Source organism: Bidens hawaiensis, unplaced genomic scaffold (assembly GCF_021521415.1).
Source record: "Bidens hawaiensis isolate Kalapana, Puna unplaced genomic scaffold, B.hawaiensis_p1.1 tig00002343_1, whole genome shotgun sequence".
Classification (NCBI taxonomy): Eukaryota; Viridiplantae; Streptophyta; class Magnoliopsida; order Asterales; family Asteraceae; genus Bidens; species Bidens hawaiensis.
In genome coordinates this window covers 3,177,201-3,197,338 of record NW_027491127.1, presented here as the reverse complement: position 1 = coordinate 3,197,338, position 20,138 = coordinate 3,177,201, and the positions used below count along the sequence as shown (strand labels likewise).

General features: G+C 35.8%; 1 protein-coding gene, 1 long non-coding RNA gene and 1 pseudogene across 3 annotated transcripts; 2 read left to right on the top strand and 1 right to left on the bottom strand.

Annotated features, from left to right (window-relative positions):
• Positions 1-6,379: 6,379 nt before the first annotated feature.
• Positions 6,380-8,350, bottom strand: LOC143618838 (lipid phosphate phosphatase gamma pseudogene; annotated as a pseudogene). The gene is made up of 2 exons (XR_013151081.1): positions 7,652-8,350; positions 6,380-6,571 (listed from the first exon to the last, which is right to left on the bottom strand). The product of XR_013151081.1 is annotated as a lipid phosphate phosphatase gamma pseudogene (transcript).
• Positions 8,351-10,659: 2,309 nt separating this feature from the next.
• On the top strand, positions 10,660-11,855 carry LOC143618902 (uncharacterized). The gene is made up of 3 exons (XR_013151104.1): positions 10,660-10,903; positions 11,477-11,610; positions 11,696-11,855. It is a non-coding gene; the product is annotated as an uncharacterized LOC143618902 (long non-coding RNA).
• A 4,015-nt stretch (positions 11,856-15,870) lies between these two features.
• On the top strand, positions 15,871-19,453 carry LOC143618901 (cell number regulator 8-like). The gene is made up of 3 exons (XM_077090953.1): positions 15,871-16,200; positions 18,227-18,429; positions 19,049-19,453. Exons 1-3 carry the CDS (start codon positions 15,921-15,923, stop codon positions 19,280-19,282), a joined length of 717 nt encoding a protein of 238 aa, XP_076947068.1. The 5' UTR covers positions 15,871-15,920; the 3' UTR covers positions 19,283-19,453.
• The last annotated feature ends 685 nt before the right edge of the window (positions 19,454-20,138 follow it).

The following is a 20,138-nucleotide window of genomic DNA, read 5'->3' as shown; positions in this document are numbered from 1 at the left end:
TTCAGTGATTACATCTTGAACATCCAATTCTTGAATTGAAGGAGTTTTCAGCACTTCCACCAGTACTTTCTTGGTAAGGTGTGCAAAAGTGAGGGATGCTAGTTTGCTCAGGGCATCGGCTCTCTTGTTTTGTGATATTGGGACTTGTTTGATGGTGCACTCTTGAAACGTGGTCATCAACCCTTTTGCCTTTTCACGGTATTTCTTCATGTTGGGCTCTTTGGCTGCATAGCTATCATTGACTTGACTTGAAACAAGCAACGAGTCTGTGAAGACTTGCAGCTTTGGGATCTTCATCTCTTTAGCGATCTTCAGACCAGCTATCAATGCTTCGTATTCAGCTTCGTTGTTGGTGGTCAAATTCAAGTCGAAGAGCATATGTAAATTCTAACCCTTCGGGGTTGATTAAAACGAGCCTAGCTCCTGACCCTTCGATGCTGGAAGCTCCATCGGTAAAAGCTTCCAGGCTTCAGGGTCAGAAGGTTCGGTGGCAGTTGTATGTATTTCAGGAATGACTTGCTTTGGAATTTCTACAATAAAGTCAGCCAAGACTTGGGCTTTGATAGCTTTTCTTGGGACATAGGTGATGTTATGCTCACCTAGTTCCACAGCCCATTTGGCCAATCGGCCTGAATTTTCTGGTTTTTCAAGCACACTTTTAATGGGTTGGTCAGTGACCACTTGTATAGGATGTGCTTGAAAGTACCTTCGAAGCCTCCTGGCCGTTTGGATTAAGGCCAGGGCAAGTTTTTCCAAATGAGGGTATTTGACCTCTGCCAGTTTTAGTTTTTTACTAAAGAAATAAACGGATACCTGAACTTTGTCTCGTTCGATGGTTAGAACCGCGCTTAATGCTTCTTCAGCAACTGAGAGATAGACAGAGATCAATTCTCCCATTTCAGGGGCTGCAATAGCTGGAAGTGAAGCCAGGTGTTGCTTCATTTGGTTGAAGGCTTCTTCTGCTTCTTCCTTCCACCTGAAATCTTTTTTGTTGGTGCAACCCTTTAGTGTTTTGAAAAAGGGTAGGGACTTCTCAGCAAGCTTGGAGGTAAAACGCTTCAAGGCTGCAAGCCTTCCATCCAGGCTTTCCACTTCTTTTTTGCTTTGTGGGGATTTGGTTTCGAGAACAACCCTGACTTTGTTGGGATTAGCTTTTATGCTTTGTTTTCCCATAATGTGCCCCAAGAACTTGCCTTCTTTGAACCCGAACGAGCATTTACCAGGGTTGAGCTTCATGTTGATCTTTCTTAAGTTTTGGAAGGTTTCTTGTACGTCTTCAAGCATTTGATGCTCGGTTTTGCTCTTGACTACTAGATCGTCAACATAAGCTTCCAAGTTTCTGCTAATTTTGGCCAGCAAATGCTTTGTTGATTAAACGTTGGTAGGTTTCACCGGCGTTTCGTAGGCCAAAGAGCATTTTTTGGTAACAGAAAATACCCTTGTCCGTGTGGAAAGCGGTTTTTTCTTCGTCTTCCACTTTCATGAGAATCTGATAGTAACCCTTGTAAGCGTCAAGAAAACACTTAAAGGGATGGCCGGTTTAAGAGTCAACCTTGAGGTTTGGACATGCTTTGTTTAAGTCTTTGAAGTCGATGCACATCCTCCAAGACTTGTCAGGCTTTCGAACCATGACTGGATTAGCTACCCAAGATTGGTACTTGACCTCACGTAGGATCTCAGCTTGTACAAGCTTTTCAACCTCTTGACATGCTGCCAAGCTTCTTTCGGGAGCTAGGCTCCATTTCTTTTGGACAACAGGCTTGACATCGGGAGGTATTTTCAGCTCATGTTCTGCAATGCTTCGAGGGATGCCTGTCATGTCTTCCGGGCACCAAGCAAAGACATCGATGTAGTTTATCAACAGCTTTTCAAGGTGTGAAAGTGTTTCTTTGGAAAGGCTTGTGTTTACCCGTACCTTTTGATCAGGGTACTTGGGGTTTATGATTAAGCCTTGCTCTTCGTCTTTGCTTTTTGAGCTCTCCCCTTCAACCGTGTGAACCTCTTGGGTAGGTTGAAGGGTTGCAATTCCCCTGTCGGTGGGAAACTTCACAGCACCTTGACTAATCGAAATAGCCATGTTGAACACACATAGCCCTGGCCTTCCTATGATTACATCATAGTTGGAAGGTGTATTGATAACCACAAAAGTGAGTGGTTTGGTTTTCTTCATCCTGCCTTCACTAAAAAAGACATCAAGGGTTAGTTGGCCTAAAGGATTCAAGGGTACATCGGCATAGCTTTTATAGATGACTCGGAGGGTTGAAGCCTTGAACGTTCTTCCTTGCTCAGCCGGTTGAAGAATCTTTCATACATGATCTCTGTGGCCGCCCCTATGTCGATGTAGGCTTTGTTTGTTTGGAGTGTTCCCACATTCGCTTCCACCGTTAGAGGGTTTGAGAGTAAGTTATCTTGAGGCGGTGGGAAGCAGATGCATTGAAGCTCCCAAGCTTCCAAGCGTTGTCGTTTGTGGGGAACACCTTGGTCTATATTCACCATATTCACTTCTTTGCTTTTTCTTTCAGCCATTTTGTCTTTGACCCCTTTCACCAAATGAGCCAATTCTCCAGACTTGACAGCTTCCTCAATTCTTCTCTTGAGTTGAAAGCAATCGTTTGTGTGGTGACCTTTTTCTTCGTGAAACTCACAGAATTGGGTGGAGCCTTCGTTCTTCTTGCTCTTGGGTAAGGGTCGAGGAGGTCGGAAGTTATGTTTCACTTCTTCGGTGGCAAGGATCTCCTGAGGGGTTTTGGTTAAGGCTGTGAAGTTCACAGTCTTCTCCCTACTTGGAGGGTTCCGGCCTTCAGGCCTTCGTTGATCTGAGCTCTTTGGATATTTATCATAGGGATTGTAGTTCCCTCTATTTCGGTTGGGGCTGTTGCCTTGCCAACTAGGAGTTCTTTTTCGTTGTTCTTTGAAATCAACGGCCTCCTCGCCTCGAATATGAGCCTCAGCTCGTTCAAGAGCTTCTTCAAGGGTTTTAGGCAGACACTAGTTAAAGTCCCTTGTGAGGTGCTTGGAGGTGATGGCGTTCATGAAGCCTGCCACCCTCATTTTTTCGTCAGCCCCACATATTGTAACCCTTCTTTCTTGTACCTTTTGATGAAGTCCCGAAGGCTCTCATCATCTTTTTGTTTTATCTGAAAAATGACCGTGGCGTCCTTGACGTACCTTCTTTGTTGTGAGAAGTGGGCCAAGAAGCCTTTGCTCAGATCATCGAAGCTTCGAACGCTTTGAGCGGGGAGGTCATTGAACCATATCCTAGCTGACCCAACTTACGTTTGCATGAACATCAAACAACATTCAGGGTGGGACCATTTTTCAATCCTGGCCGCCCCAGTGAAGACCTGGAGGTGGTCTTCGGGATCTTCAGTCCCATCATACGTTCTTATATGGGGTGGCATCTTGATTTTTGTTTGAAAGTCATAATCGGCGATTTGTTGAGAGAAACAAGATAGGTTACCGGGCTGGTAAGGTTTTGCCAAATCTTCATCCATCCTTACAGCAGGATTATGACTTGTTGTTCCTTGGTGAGTACCCACTGTTTGGTTGATGAGCTGGGTCCAAGGGAAGTGTGCCATCATTTGAGCCATCATCTGAGGCATCAGGTTAAAGCCTTGAAGGCTCTCTGGGTTGCTGCTGTTTGACTTGTTCCTATGGGAGTGCTCATTACAGCACTTCGAGCCAAGGGCAAGACCGACATGGCCTGCTCCCATGTAGTGGCTGTAGGAGGAACACTTGAAGCTGGTGACTGCCATATTTGGTAGAGAGTGGTCTCGTGTCCAAGGGGTTGTGAAGTGAACAAAGGGAAAGCCGTTAGGCTTGGCCTCCCATAGGTGTAAGGAGACGGGTTAAAAGGTTGGCAGGTTACAGTTGGACCAGCTTCAAAAAGAGAAGCAGCCGGCCGTGAGCTGGTTGGAGGGGAAGGCGGACGTCCGAGCGACAACGAGGGCTCCGATTCGTCATAATCTAGCCTTATTCTTATCCCCTTTTCTCTTTCTAGGCTCACGTGTTGGTTAAGAAGATGTCTTAGTTGCAAGAAATTTCGTGATACCCCTTCCAGCGTCATGTCAACACGTTCCGGGGTGTTCGTGACTCCTGCATGGGGAGAAGGAACTCCGGATCGTGAAGGGGTTGGAGTTCGGAAAGGTGAAAAATCAAGGAACAAGGGTTCCGTTCGAGTTCCTCCCAGAGTGGAAAAAATCGAAGTTGTCGCTGGAGTTTCTTGGCCGGCACTTGGTGTCGGTGTTCTTGACACTTGGTTGACTTCTCCGGGAGATCCACCTTTGGACATGGTGATGGAGCTACACTACTGGTCTTTGTGATAAAGTAAGCGGCGTAGCCCCACAGTGGGCGCCAACTTGTTGCTACAACAAAGATAAGACCAATGATAGTGAATAGATTGGTTAGGCTAACAAGCTTCAAGGGTTCAGGTTAACCTAACGCAGGTCGTGGTGTCCCTCTACGTTTGCAAAACGTAGAAGGAGGTTCACTAGTTAGTTATTTGTTGTTATAGCTCACCGAAGATCAAGAACCGTGATGTTTAGAATCGGTTTTAGAATGATGTTCTTGGTGAAGATATGAAGTTATTGAAGTAAGAAAGAAATAAGCTAAGAGCATATTTCTCAAGGAAGAAGAGAAGATTAGGGAGATGGTGTTATCTGTCCAAATCTGTTGTCCTCTTGTTTATGACTAAGCATCTCTTATATAGGTGAAGAGATGTAAGCCTTTTAGTCCAGTTAACTAAACTAGTTAGCCTCTAGTTTGCATAGAGAGTTGACCTTTATGGGCGGGAAGGTTTGGACCGCTGGTCCATAACTAAATAATAATACTTTATCTGAGCATGTCCTTTGGTCAGAGGGGACAAGGATGTGAACAGTGATGTGACATCGTACTGTAGCACGTGAGTACTTGTTTACATAAGTTTGGGCGGGAAACGAAGCTTTTAACCTTTTAACCCTTTTAGCGTTAATGTGTTCCAGCCATTTTATTATTTCATTGGGCTACCCCCGTCATCAGGTTCCAAACCGATTAATCCATAGAAGTCCAAAAGAGGTAAATAATCCATAGAAGTCCAAAAGAGGTAAAGATTAAAATTACATGCAACTCGTTAAAGCTCGACGAGCCTAAACAAGCTTTCCATACAAGGCTCGAGCTCAAGCTCGATAACTAAACGAGTCTTTCTGGGGGTGGTTTTATGTTAAGGATACGCCGCATATGCAGAATTTGTTGAAGTTTGAGTATGATAATGGCAGGGTTGCGAGGAGGCATTCGAGTTATAAGCAGGCTGGGTGATTTAAAGACGAAACTTGGTATGTGATTTTATTTTGTGTAAATATTTTTTTTATAAACAAAACTGGACTTTTTGCACATGTAATAGGCATCATGGGTGAAGTGGAAAATATTGGTTAGAAGTGTTGTAGAACTCGCTAGGCGCTAGTCGGGGTGATAGGGTACTCACTAGTGATTAATTGGATTGGAATTTTATAAGTATTTTTTTCAAAATTATATATATACAAAATTTATCAAAACTTTATATATAAACTTTCAAACTTATTAATCGGATTGGATTAGTAAGTCTATTTTTTCAAAAACTTCAAAGATTTTGACTAAATTTGACTGAAATTTTACCATTTTTTGCATAAATTTGGCTGATTATGACTTTAATTTGATCGATTTTGAACAATTTGTGCCGATTTGTACCGCCTTTGACCGACTTCCACTGATTGGTGATTTATGGGTCCAAATTATCTGAAATCGAATCGCTCACTCATTGACTTCCAAATAACTGCCGACTAATACCAATTCTTACAACACTATTGGTTAGTATGGAAAGCCTTTTTGAGAGAACATGTACAGTGACGAAGCTTGGATAATTTTTTTTTACACAATTCTCGAATACGGCCCTGGTCCTCACCTTCTCCCTTGAGTAAGGTAGTAATATCCAAGAAAGGTTCTTGTTATAGACTAGGGATGAGCAAATTCGATACCATTATCGAAATTGGTACCGATTTGGTACTGTCAATACCGAATCGGTACCAAATTTTGAGTTCCGGTATCGGTATCGGTACGATATCGGTATTTCCCGAATTTTACCTTAAAATTAGGTAACGTCCCGGTACCAGTACCGAACCGAAAACTTCGAAACCGGTACCAAGAATTTGAATTTTTTTGAATCGGGATTGTCGGTACCGTTCTCATCCCTGTTATAAACCACCACACTATTTCCTCACCTAAGTGGACAAGTTTTAATCAAGCTGAAGTTTTATATTAAATAATTAAATAAAATAAAATAAGAAGGTATAAAAACCCAAGGTGGTATACTCTTCTTATCATCACAAACACACAAAAATGTAGCAAAATAAAAAGAGGGTATTAACTGTTATATTATATTTATCAATTGCCTGAATGTTTATATGTAAAAGACAACAATAAGTTCCTGTTAAACCATAATAGGATCACCTGGTTTTAATGGTAAGCATACATGTAACTATATAAGTCTTTATCAACTGTAAGCATGATATATATAGATATTTAATCCTTGCAGAACAACAGCAAACTGCAACATGACTACCTGCAGGCACAGGAACAAGAAAACAAATCATAGTTATTACTTACAATTCTGTTGTATACTAACTTATGATCTCATAATATCTTCTAAAAAGTTTTATAAACTTGACAATTACTACGTGTTCTTTCAAGAAGGCTTTTCATACTAACCAACAGTGTTGTAAAAATTGGAATTAGTCAGTGATTAGTCGGGCAGGCATCGGAAATTGGTGAGTGACCGGTTCGATTTCAGAATCTGACCCATTAATCACCAATCGGTCAAAGCCAGTCCAAATCATTCAAAACACAGTCAAAATTGGTAAAATTTTGGTCAAAATCTGTTAAAATTGGTCAAAATCTTTGAAGAATTTGAAAATTTATACTTTTTAATCCAATCCGATTATTAAGTTTGAAAAGTTATATATAAAATTTTGAAAAATTTTGAATGTGCATTTATAGTTTTGAAAAATTACATATAAAATCCCAATCCAATTAACCACTAGCATGTACCGTACCGAGACTGACTAGTGCCTAACGAGTTCTACAACACTGCTTGAAGTTTGGTGACTAGGATCGATAAACACAAAAACGAAGTTTTAGATCATAAGCTCGATCTTTGTAATTCTCATTAGCTCGAAAATTACAATGCCTAAACTCTTCATGATATAACTCACAAGCTCGGGTATATCTACTAGTTTAAACATGAAAACCTAATTAGACTAGAATACAAACTCCTTATCATACTCAAATACTAATTAGTAAAAACATATTTAAATAATAATTAATGAATAAATTCCTTGTTGTCCAAGTCATTGGCTCGAATTGTTCACCAAGTAATTTATTCCGTGTAAACCAAGTTACGTGCTCAACTTGATAAACAAGACACCAACTCATCATAGGCTCGATGAGTCCGCCCAACCCGCCTCATTGACTCGAGGACGGAAATTAAGTCCAACACCGCTAACCAATATAATCCTATCAACTCTCAAACAAACAAAGATTTAACGATCTTAATTCAGTGATAGAACACCATACTACAAATTCTAGTTCAAATTAAAATATAACATGCATAAAAACAACATTAACAAAAAACAGAATCACATACCAAATGCTACCTTCAAATCACTCAGCCCGCCTATAACTCGAGTGCCTCCTCGCAGCCCTAGCATTATCATACTCAAACTTCAACAAATTCGGTATATGCGACGTATCCATAACATAAAACCACCTCCCAAAAAAGCTCTCCTCAATCACGGGAAACAAGCCACATAACACCGAATTCACCACCCAAAACAACTCCTAACCCGGCTCCCGCAAACACTTGATCAATAGTATGGTACCCCAGGTAAACCCTGGAGTACATTGTCAACAATGTCAATGGCCAAACAACAAACACCACAAGCCAAAGCTGGGTCCTAAACAAAACGCCCACCATGTTGTGCGTAAGTAAAGTTAAGTACGTAGTGAAAAAGAACATGTATTGGGAGTGGCTGGAGGGCCAGCAATGCGAATCGCATGTTTCGAGGATAATGCAGGTTTTGGGGCGGGCTTGTTGGACGTTGGATTTGATTATTTGGTTGATGAATTGGGAAATGGTTAACCGGAAGGCGAAAAAGATGGTTTGAAGCTCACGACGGAAGATGAAGTGTGAAACGAAGCCGCTGAGGGTTAGGAAGACAGGGAGTAAGGAGACCCAGGCTAGGAAGTGGCCGAGGTGGTCGCCGTTGGAGTAACGGACGTGGGTTAAGGTTACAGCTCGCAGTTGGGTGGTGAATTGGGGCTGAAGATGGTCAATTGTTGTTGTTCAGGACAAGGGTTTGGTTTGGTTTGGTTTGGTTTGGTGTGTTGTGATCGGATCTGTTTGTTATGAGGAGTGGTGTCTTTACTCTTTACCTTTACCATGAATCTAAGGGATGTTACAAAGTACTGAAGTAGTAATAAATCCATTTTAAATTTTATCCTTTTTGTTTTGTTTATTATTATAAAAGGTGTATAAATTTATTTATCTTTTGTTTATTAGACCTTTCGCTATGCGCGACATAGTGGTGGTATGGACGGCGAACACTACCAAGGGTCGGTATAGGGGTTGGGCAGTATGGTGAAGACGGGTGGCACAAGGGAAGTGGTGGGGTCATATGTTTTTCTCTCTTTCCATCTCTCACAAACACACACACACACATAGAGAGTTAGGTTGACGTACAAAAACGTAAGCGAATGACGTTCAAGGCAAAAACAAACGCTCAAAGCCAAAAATACAAAAACGTTCAAAGCCAACATACAAAAAACGCTCAAGAAAATCATAATACGCTCAAAGCGGGTTTCGTGAAGAAAAGTAATTGATCGATTAGCGATCCAAACTGTTTTTCGGTGAATTGATGATTAATTGGGTATGTATTGATAATTCCGAGATCTTGTGATGTGATTTTAAGGATTAATTTCGTGAATATAAGTATTTTTGTGCGTTATGGATTAATGTATTGTATCTTTTATCATATTTATATAACATTTTTGAACTGAATTGATCATAAGTTGTATAATTTAATACATGTGACATTAGAAAAAAACTAAATATGAACTACCTAGGGTTGTCTCAATGTTTATGAAGGCTTAAAGCAAATTAAAATGTTGAGGTGTTTTTTTTTAAATCTATTTGATATAAACCATCTTCCTTTTCTCGGGCATGGGACCGACAATAATAAACTAATAAGTTTATAGTTGGCGGAGTTATATTTTTTTTCTGTTTTTTAACCTTTTAGAATGACCCGATTCAAACTTACAAATTCTATTTGACATTATAAAACATCTAACTATAAATAATCTAAGATTCTAACTATCGGGTCGCCGCTATCTTATGTCCTTATTTTTATTTTATTTTTTGTACCATAATACAAGGATGAATCATTAGCGACATCGGCCTCACTCTTCGTACCCCATCAACAAGCTCTTAATAAAAAAAATGTTCAGTTTTAAAAGATATAATACATTACCTATATTAATTTTGAGGCCTATAAATAATGGAGGCCCAAAGCCACCGTCTTATTTGGCTGGCCTATGAGTTGGGTCTGGAATTAACTCTCTGTCGTCTATGATTTAGGGTGGAGTGGAGAAAATTTTATTTTACTATAATATTAAAGCAAAACAATGTGTATACATGACACCATTCTAGTATGTCCACATAGAATGCCACATAAACTCTTACTAATTACAACAATTATTTAATTAAGTAATTTAAATTATAATTAAATTAAATATGTTTTAATATGTTTATTTGTTTGTCATTCCCTCTATAATTAGCCGCTAATAACAAAGATGTAATCTTTATTTTTAATTACTTATAACTTACTAACTTATAGTACTAAATAGCAGAAATAGAAAATCAAAAGTCAATTCACCATATACGACATTGATAAGTTATTTCTCCAATTTCAAGCTTCTTCACAAAAGATTATCAAACATAATGGCTTTCATATGTTTTTTATAAAATGCAATTTCATGTATTACACGACCAATAACTTCCATTATACTATATGATTTCACTATATTTTGTAATTTTATGTTTTACAATACTATATTTTAAACGCTCATACAAATTTTTATGTCTAAAATGTGATATTCTAATCTTATACACCTAATAAATTTACTAGCAAGTACGTTAAATTGTTAAATAGTGAACCTACAATTCTCATAAATTTCTATTCATCAAATTTATTCTGATTACAAAAAAAACCCCAAATATTAATCACGTAAAATTACTTTACCCATAAATTCATAATTTTATATTTATTCAAATAAACAATCATAGATGTTTACCAACTTACCACTTATAGCCTCATAGGCCAAACCGCAAATAAAATTAAACGCCAGTAGCTCTGATTTGCAAAAAAATTATATTTTGAGCTAATTGAGTTTTTTTTAAAAAGGTCAATACATTAAGAAAAAAAAGAAGACACAAGAAGTGAAGAAGCAAGAGCCCCAACAAGTGAAAAAACGAAACAAGGAAAACGAATCAAACACGAGTGTCCAAAATAGCTATTTACTCAAAAAAAAAATATATATATAGATAAAATAAAATAAAAGAGAAAATGTATACAAGTATACAACATTTAAAGTGTCTTCCAAAATTCCAACATTGTTGATCAAGTTTGGGTGGCTGGACCACTTTTGCAATGAAATACATCTCACCACCCAAAAAGCTGTGTAGATGTGGATGGTTTCATATGCTAAACCACCGTCACCATCCCTATACATTTAAAACCCATTGCCTTAGTCACTCATATTCAGGAGATGGAGCTAAAGAATTACTTCACAACTCTCTTCATCATCTTCATTCTCCTCGCTGTGCCCGCTCTATCCACAGGTTTTTTCGGTTTCTTGAAACTTCATGCACAAACATTTTGCATAGTTAGTTGTATATGCAGGTACAAGTGGTTTATATAAGTAAGTTTTGTCGTTCAAAAAAATAAACCATAATTGTATATGCAGGTATAGGTGGTTTATAGGAGTAAGCTAATTTGTCGTTCAAAAAATAAAATGATTATTTACATGGGTGGAAGTCCAGAACTCTTTAGGTGCCGGATACAATTTATCTCCCCCCCCTCCCCCCACCACACACCACACACACACACACAATTTATTTCTTCATAACTTCTAAATATAGTCTATATATTTTCGGCAAATATAACTTATATATTTACAGTAATAACATGGGCTTTGAAATGGTAATATATGATTTTTGATAGCCCAACTAAATGAACCAGTTATTATTTTTTTTACGATTTATGGTAATTATTTGGTTAAAAAATGTTTTTTTAGGTGTAAGAATTTTTTCTAATAATTTAGGCCCTGATTTAAAATTTCAAGTTCCATCACTGATCAATTATACCGGAAAGCATGTTTTGATTGTTTTGATGGTTGAATCGAGTGTGTGTAGGTCGAATGAAACTGAAAACTGCAAAACCGAATACTGAGATTTACGAGATCAATTACAAGGGACCAGAAACTCACTTTTACAGGCCTCCGCCAAACAAACCCACAAGACCATCATTTGAAAATGCAAGAAAGAAGGTAAGATTCATTAAGCAACATACAATTATTAGAGTGTAGTGTAACGCCTTGTGCATTAATCTAATGGATGGTTATTGATGATTAGGTAAACAAGGTTCATGGATGACAAAAATCCAACGATGTACAATTAGATTGATTTGGATCACAAGGTTTATTTACACTTGTTTGGGTCTAAATTGGTTTTGTAATTGTTATGTATGCATTGATGAGTATAATTATAATATTTGTTTTAAAATATGGTTTACTAAAATAATATTTATCGATTAATGTTTTTAAAATACTTATGTATTGAAAAATAAACCAACTTTACAACTACTTATCGAGTTCATCATCTATTATACTATTTTGTAATATTATTAATTATTTTAAGTTTGTTTATAAGTTGCATCTCAAAAGTTTTATCACCGACCAATTGAAAGCACAACTCAAACCTCAAGTTTATCACCGACAAAATGATTTTTTTTTTCTTTTTTGTTTTTCTTTTCAATTCAGAATTATAATAAAAAGATGTCTCGTTCTTATAAGGTCTAATGTATTTTACGATTTACATGTCTACCACCGAATCTATATACCCATGCCGTGATAGGGTGTTTGTTCCTTTAAAAATTAGATGGTCGATTCAAATCATTACAGATACAAGGTTAAAAGATTTTATATAAAAAAAATTGTTGTTAAAAAAAAGACTGAATCTATATGTTAAGCAAGGATTTGTGCCGTCACCCATTTGTTTTTCTTTGTTTAAGGTTTCCAGTGTTAAATTAACGATTTGTTTAAATAACCTATCAAGTATTGAAATTATAGATTTTTTTGGGTGTAATGGAATCATAAAATCCTGAAAACATTCTAGATGGAGATGAGATGAATTTTCGATTTGTGCTTAGTATCATAAAGTCAGTCTTTCTTTCTTTCTTTTAACGAAAATTAACATTAAACTCTAAAATTGTTACAAAATAAAACTATGGATATCAAAGCTAAAGACTTTAGAAGAATACATATATATATATATATATATATATATATATATATATATATATCTAATGAGAGTATTCAACTCTTTAAAATATAAAGGTTGCTAAAAGGTTCTTTTCTAAGCGTCACTCAAAGATAGTTAAGTTCTAAATTGCCTAACGATTATCACGAAACATAAATTATGTTATTTAATGACAACCAAAGTTTTGTCGCTGTTTCATTTGACTCAAATGTATTTTCCTACATTGATGGGTTCTTTTTTTTGCTTTCTTTTATGATGTTTTTAAATTTGTTGTGATTTGAAGCATCAAAATTAATATACATGGTTGGCATCTTATATTAAAAAAACTCACTTAGTAACTAAAGTTGTTCTAAACACTATTTAAAAAAACAAAGAAATTATAAAGAATCAATTATTGGGATCTCGTACCAGTTTGAATCCGAGCTAAAACAGGGGTTTTATCCTGTCTACTTTAAGCCAGATGGTTTCGACTTATGTGACGGCGCGAATAATGTTAAGTGACATCAGGGGAGAAGGTTCCTCCGAGGACGAGGGGAGAACCAAGGAACCAGGGGTTATGCCTTTTTGAAGAAACTTTCGGTTGGCCGCAAGCCAACCTACGACCACCAAGTCATACCGTAGACTATCACATATGATTGTAAACGAACCGAATGGACAAGGGCGTGCTCGTGTTCATTCGTTTAATTTTAAACGAACACGAACACTTAGTTGAACATAGATTTTGTGTCCATGTTCGTTAGTTTAAAATGCAAACTAACAGTTCACGAACTTAAATAAACATAACTGAAGATAAACAAACATAAATGAATACAAACAAACATAAATAGAACTACTTAAAATGAACACCAATTAACAAATATAAAACCATTAATTAGATTACCCGTCCAGATAATATTTAATTATTTTCTATTAATATGTAATCAAACATAAACGAATGTTCACGAACATAAACAAATAAACAAAACATGTACTCATGTTCGTTCATCTTACAATACTAATAAACAAAAATAATGATGCCTAGGTGTCCTAACCACATTCATTCCTAGACTAAAATTCCATACTAATATTCTAATATCTCTTCTCCTTAATCCATGCTATCCATGGGTCATTGGTGAAAATGGTTTGACTCATAAGTTACATCTCAAGATATAATACATACATTAATGACTATTTACAATAATATAAAACCTAAAACATAATTTTGCTCAATGTATACATTACTTTTTATTAAAGATATCAACACGTGTTTTAACAATAAGGACTCATGATTTCAGTTTGAATTATGCGAGACTTCTCACTTCATATATATAAATTTTTAATAATGTTATTTAATTTAAATTTTCAATTAATGTGATTATTAATTTTGTATCTTTTATTTAAAATTATAAATGTAGTCATTCTAAAAAAACTTTTAAGCATTGAAACAATGATCAGTTATACCTAAAGAAATTTGGAGTCATGTAATTTAGATTTTTTCTAAAAAGTTATAAAACTGAATTCTTTGTTTTTTGGAAACTGTAATATTTCGTTTTCTATCTCATAAGCATTTATTACATGATCAATTTCAACAAAACAAATCTTATGTTACTCTACTAATAAAACAAAGTGTTGATGCTTAAATGTCAAGCCTACAATCACTCATAGCCTAATTTTTCATCATAATTTCTAATATATCATCTTATTCATCATAACTATTCATTAGTCAAAACCATTTTATCAGTTGGGTTATAGCATAATTATATGGATTTTATTAACTATTTAAAGGTGTATAATGCCACGTTTATAATCACCATTCAAGAAGAATTGATGCTAAATATAATCAATTATTGAGTTAGTTGTGGTTTTTCCAAATTGCATAAAGTATATATTTAGGTGTGCATATATGTAATCTGATGACATATACTGTAAATTATTGTCTATATGCACATTGATTATCATCTTTTAAACATTGTAACACGAAAAATTACATTAAGTTCATATTATCCACCATGTGTAGTACACATAGTGAAACATGAAGATACATTTTATAAGTCGTGAGACGTGAAAAATTTATAATTCATAAATCGTTAACTTTGTCTAATACATTAATTTACATGGTAAATGAGACCTTTAAATGATGTTTACAAATTTGAAAATACTTCTTTGTATACAAAATTTGTATCACATGTCGCGCTTAATGTGAAGACACCTTTTGAACATGCAATGCTATTACCAAATTGTGTTTGTCACATTTCAAACTACAATTGTATCACATGTTTTGTTCTGATTTGACATGAGGCAATTATCGAATACGTATGGATCATTTAAAAAAATCGTGACTTTGGTTCATTTCAAAACAACTTCAATAAAAATTAATATGGTATGTCACATGCAATTTCAATCATGAAAACTATTTTAAGAATCACAATTAAAATATCAAACCTGATTTTTTAATTTATTTTTTTTTAAAATAACAGAACTTATTTATTTTTATCATTTGACAAATCCCGTGTAATACACGGGTGCAAAAGCTAGTATCTAACTATACTAATAAAAGAAAATAATGAGGATGATGTGACAATCTCACGTTTATTCTTGGCGTAATCTCTCTTCTCATTCATCCTACCTATCCATGGGTTATGAAGCAAAACCATATTGGTAAGTGGGTTATAATTTCCCTTTTAATTTTCTAATCTATCATCTTTATTCATCCTAACTATCCATTTGTCATGGGTCAAATTAATTTTGGCAAATGAGTTATAATTTCATTTCTAATTCTCTAATTTCTCATCTTATTTATCATACCTATTCATGGGTAATGGGACAAAACTATTTTGAGAAATAGGTTGTAATTTATCTTCTAATTCTCTAATCTCCCATCTCATTTATCATAGTTTTCAACAGGTAATTGATCAAAACAATTTTTGCAAATGTTGTATATAAAAAAAATCAAATTTGTAAATTTGAGATTCCAGATTTCATATTATTTGTACTATATATTTAATCTTCTTTTTACCTATAATTTTGTCCATTTCTTTTATATAATAAATCTTTTTATTTTTATTTTTTGACAAATCCCATGTAATACACGGATTTAAAAGCTAATTTATTAAATAAACAAACATAAAAAAAATTTCCGAACAATTCACTAAACGTTCGATTTCTTTACGGACGCGGTTCTAAAAAATATAATAAAGGTCTCACAGAATCCAAAAACAGGAAAAAGAGAAAAAGTTAACAACAAAATCTTGTGACCTGCAGCTGAAGCTTCATCTCTATCTCATCTCATTCTCCCCAAATTACTCAGTCAGAAATCAATCAAATCAAATAAAATCAAATAATGGCCAATAATAATAATTGTGAGGAATCAAGCCCTCTGTTATCAAATCAAACTGAATCCACCACCAACACCAAAACCCAGATCCCCAATTCACCTGATGACACAAAGCAATCTCCATCCCCAATTACACCAGGAGTGTTTCATCATCAACCAGTGTACGGCTGGACTGCTGATGGATTACCGGTGATGGGTGAACCGGTACCCAGGGCTCAATGGGAATCCGGGTTGTTCGCTTGTCTCGGTCATAACGATGAGTTTTGCAGCAGTGATATTGAAGTTTGTAAGTTTATTATTATTATTATTATTATTATTATTATTATTAGTAGTAGTAGTAGTAGTAGTAGTGTTATTATTTGTTTGAAATGAAATGATTTATTGTCTAGATCTGGGTTAATTTGGCAATTAGGGGTTTTTATAGGTAGATTAATTAATTTTGATCTAGAAGTCTTGGGTTTAATTAGGATGTTGATATCGAGATCTTATCGAGCCCGAGCCTCAAATAAAGCTGATTTAGTTATCGAGCCTGAGCTTAGGCTTGTTATGTATTAATTTCACAGTACAGAGCTCGAGCTTTGGCTCGTTTAAGTTACTTACGAGCCACTTGAGGGAGTTGAGCGTTAAATAAGGCTCGTTTAGTTATTGAGCCTATGTTTTGTAATCTTTTGTACTTTTATGTATTAATTTCACACTACTTAGCCGAGCTGAGCTTTGGCTTGTTTAAGGTACTGCACACGAGCACGAGCCCAGCATAGGCTTGTTATGGTTTTAATCGAAATATAGGAATATGTAAATATAATTAAAAATGTGTAATAATCTATTAATAAATAATAAGCTAGTCGAGCTTGGGATGAGCTCAAGCTCGGGGCTCCTTTATATTGATATTTAAACTTAATTATGTTATTTGTATTATGTAACATTAAGGCATTAGTTGTATTATTTAGGTAATTATCATAAGTATTAGCAACTTAATCGGTTTGAACCGAGGTTACAATTGTTGGTAGTTATTAGTTATGTTACCCTTGTTTACATAACTACCTTTGTATGTGTATCTAAATATGTGTTTGTATTCATTTTATTTACCATGTTATTAGAAATCTTTGTTTAACCATTATATCGTTGTTCACAAGTTCTATCAGACAATTGAGATCCTTTTTTCTTTTATTATTCCAACAGTTTACACCCATAGCACAGTTAGTTCAGAGTAGTTTCGAAAGGATTATAAGAATTTAACTCGCAAGAATTCTATAGCGATATCATTGTGTTTTCCGTATCCAGATTAAGGATTTCACAATTAGTTATCATGGTAAACAATCTTGAATTTATTCGTGTTTCGTTTGATTCAAAACTGCATAACTTTGATTGGTTCTTTGACTGTTTTTGTCAATCGGCTTCTACTTAATCGATTTAAGTTGCATTGGTAATAATAATCATCATGAAATCAAATGAAACCCTCGGGTGCGCGCATATAATGTATATATGTATATAATGTATATATGTGTGTACCCTCGGGTGGGCAAAAGTAAAATTGCACTAATTTTGACGTTATTTTACTAATCTCGTGAAAATAACGTTAAAAGTGGTGGAAGGTTAATCAGGCATCATGTGGTGGCGCTGATAGCCGAAAGACAAGGGCACATGCACCAATCAGTCGGTGTCCCGATGATTGAGTGCTATGTGCCTTATGTCCAAGGCTTGATGCAAAACTACCATCGAGCCGGGGGTCTCACCGGAAGCAGCCTCTCTATCCCTATGGGATAGAGGTAAGGCTGTCTACATCTTACCCTCCTCAGACCCTACCATAGCATTGCTATTGGTGGGATATACTGAGTACGATGATGATGATGATGATGATGATGATGATGATGATGATGAAATCAAATGAAACGCAAAATAATTCTAGAAAGTTTACCAGGATTACTAAATGTGAAATCCCTAATCTGGATAAGGAAACACAGTGATATTGCTCGGAAACTTTGTGAGTTAAATTCATATAATGCTTTCAAAACTATTCCGATCTGACTATGTTATGGGTGTAAACTGTTGGGATATCAAGAGGAAAAACGATTTCAATGGTCTGATAGAACAAGTGTGAACAACGATATAATGGCCAGACAAAGATTTCTTATAACATGGTGAATAAAAACGGATACAAACAGATATTTAAATATACATACACAGGTAGTTATGTAAACCGTATAACGGTAGCATATCTTAAAACTACCAACAACTGCAACCTAGATTATAAACTGATTAACAGTCATTAATACCTATGATAATACAAATATAATAATCATGAAATTAAACAGGTTTTCTTGGAAGCGTGGCTCCTTGTGTGGTGTATGGAAGCAATGTCGAAAGGCTTGGATCTGCACCTGGAACCTTTGCAAATCATTGCTTACCTTACACTGGTTTGTATCTTATCGGAAACTCCTTGTTTGGATGGAACTGCATGGCCCCTTGGTTTTCATATCCGACCCGAACAGCAATCCGCAAGAAGTTCAACCTTCAGGCATGTTTTCTTCATTAGTGCAACAATTAAATATATTATTAACTAAGTTAGAAATCAATGTATTGCACGGGTTGCATAAATCCAACCTGTTGAAAACCAGCAGTTTCTATATGTATGTTGGATGCCAATAATGAAGATTTAAGAATTATAGATAACAGATGAGGATTTATAAACTATATACTTGTTTTTTAAGATAACATGTTAAAATCATTTTATGATTTAGTAAGTTTTAATAAATTATTATAATAAATTATAGATTTTTAATTTTTTTAAAATCGTTAGTATTTAATAGGCGAGAGAAACGTGAAACAAAAATCTAGACTTCAGCAACTCAAGTTAAATATTTATTAGGTATATTGGTTTTTATCAGTTCCAACTATTATCTTTTGGTCGTTGTTGGTCCCAACTAATGTATTGGCTTCTGACGGTTCCAACTTTTAACTTATTTGTTCCCAACGGTCCGTGACTAACAGAATCCTAACGCTGTTAGTTGCAGGTCGCCGGAAAAACGTTTTTGGCCGAAAAAATCACATAAAAACCAATACACCTATATATTATTATATAATTATTATTTTAAATCATTGTTTACAAAAATTTGATAATGGATTGAATTTGACAGGGTAACTGGGAAGGAATGAGCAAATCATGTGGTGGATGTTGTGATATGGAGGAAGAAGAACAACTGGAACAGGCTGAGTTGGCGTGTGATTTTGCAACTCATGTTTGCTGCCACCCGTGTGCACTTTGCCAAGAAGGTCGTGAGGTGCGTCGTAGGATTCCTCATCCTGGGTTTGGGGTCCAGGCTGTGGCGGTCATGGTCGCGCCTGGTAGTCAGACCATGGGCCGTAATTGAGTTTGAAAGTGTGTTGGAGTCGAGTGTGAAGGAATGTTATAATGTTTCGTGAAACATACTTTATATGATAACATGTGCGTAAATAATATGAACCAGGATGTGACTTGCTGATTTGTGTTATGTTGTGGAGATGTTTATTTTCTGTGTGATGAATATGTTCTATTATCTTTAGCTGATTATATGCATGAGAACTAAATAAGTTTTTTTTTTCGAAAAAAAAAGGTCTGCTTAGGGGTGAGCAAATGACTGCGGTAACTGAGTGGTGATGGAAATAACCAGCTTAACCGAACTGAACAATTAACCGATAGTTCGGTTAAGCCTTAAATGAATATTGTGGTTCGGTTTTGGTTTTGATGTGTAGCATAACCAATATAACTGCATCTAACCAGTTTAACATATGTTTAACTAATGCATGTGGCGGCCATTGAAGTGGATTTCGTGTTAGGGTATATGCGCGTGGAAGCAACAACACAATCAATGATCAAACACAAAACATAAATAAACGAGCGCGAGAACACAAGGATTTTACATGGTTCAATTTGAACGAGAAACCTACGTCCACAGGTTGCAACCGTGAATTTGTTGCTTTATACCCCTCCCTACTTGTGATGATAATTACAAGTACAAGACGCTTGTTTATAATTGCATATTAGGGTTACAAATTTTGTTCCCACGGAAAAAAACATAAATGGACTACAATAAAATTAAAACCGAGTTTTCCGTTCCCTTTGATCAAAGGCCACTAATACAATTCCAATCGAGCCTCCACACATAACCCGACGTTTCATAAATCCGTGGCCAGTTTTGTTCCTGTAAAACTAAGAAGGCCATCTACTCGTATTGTATCTTCAATCCC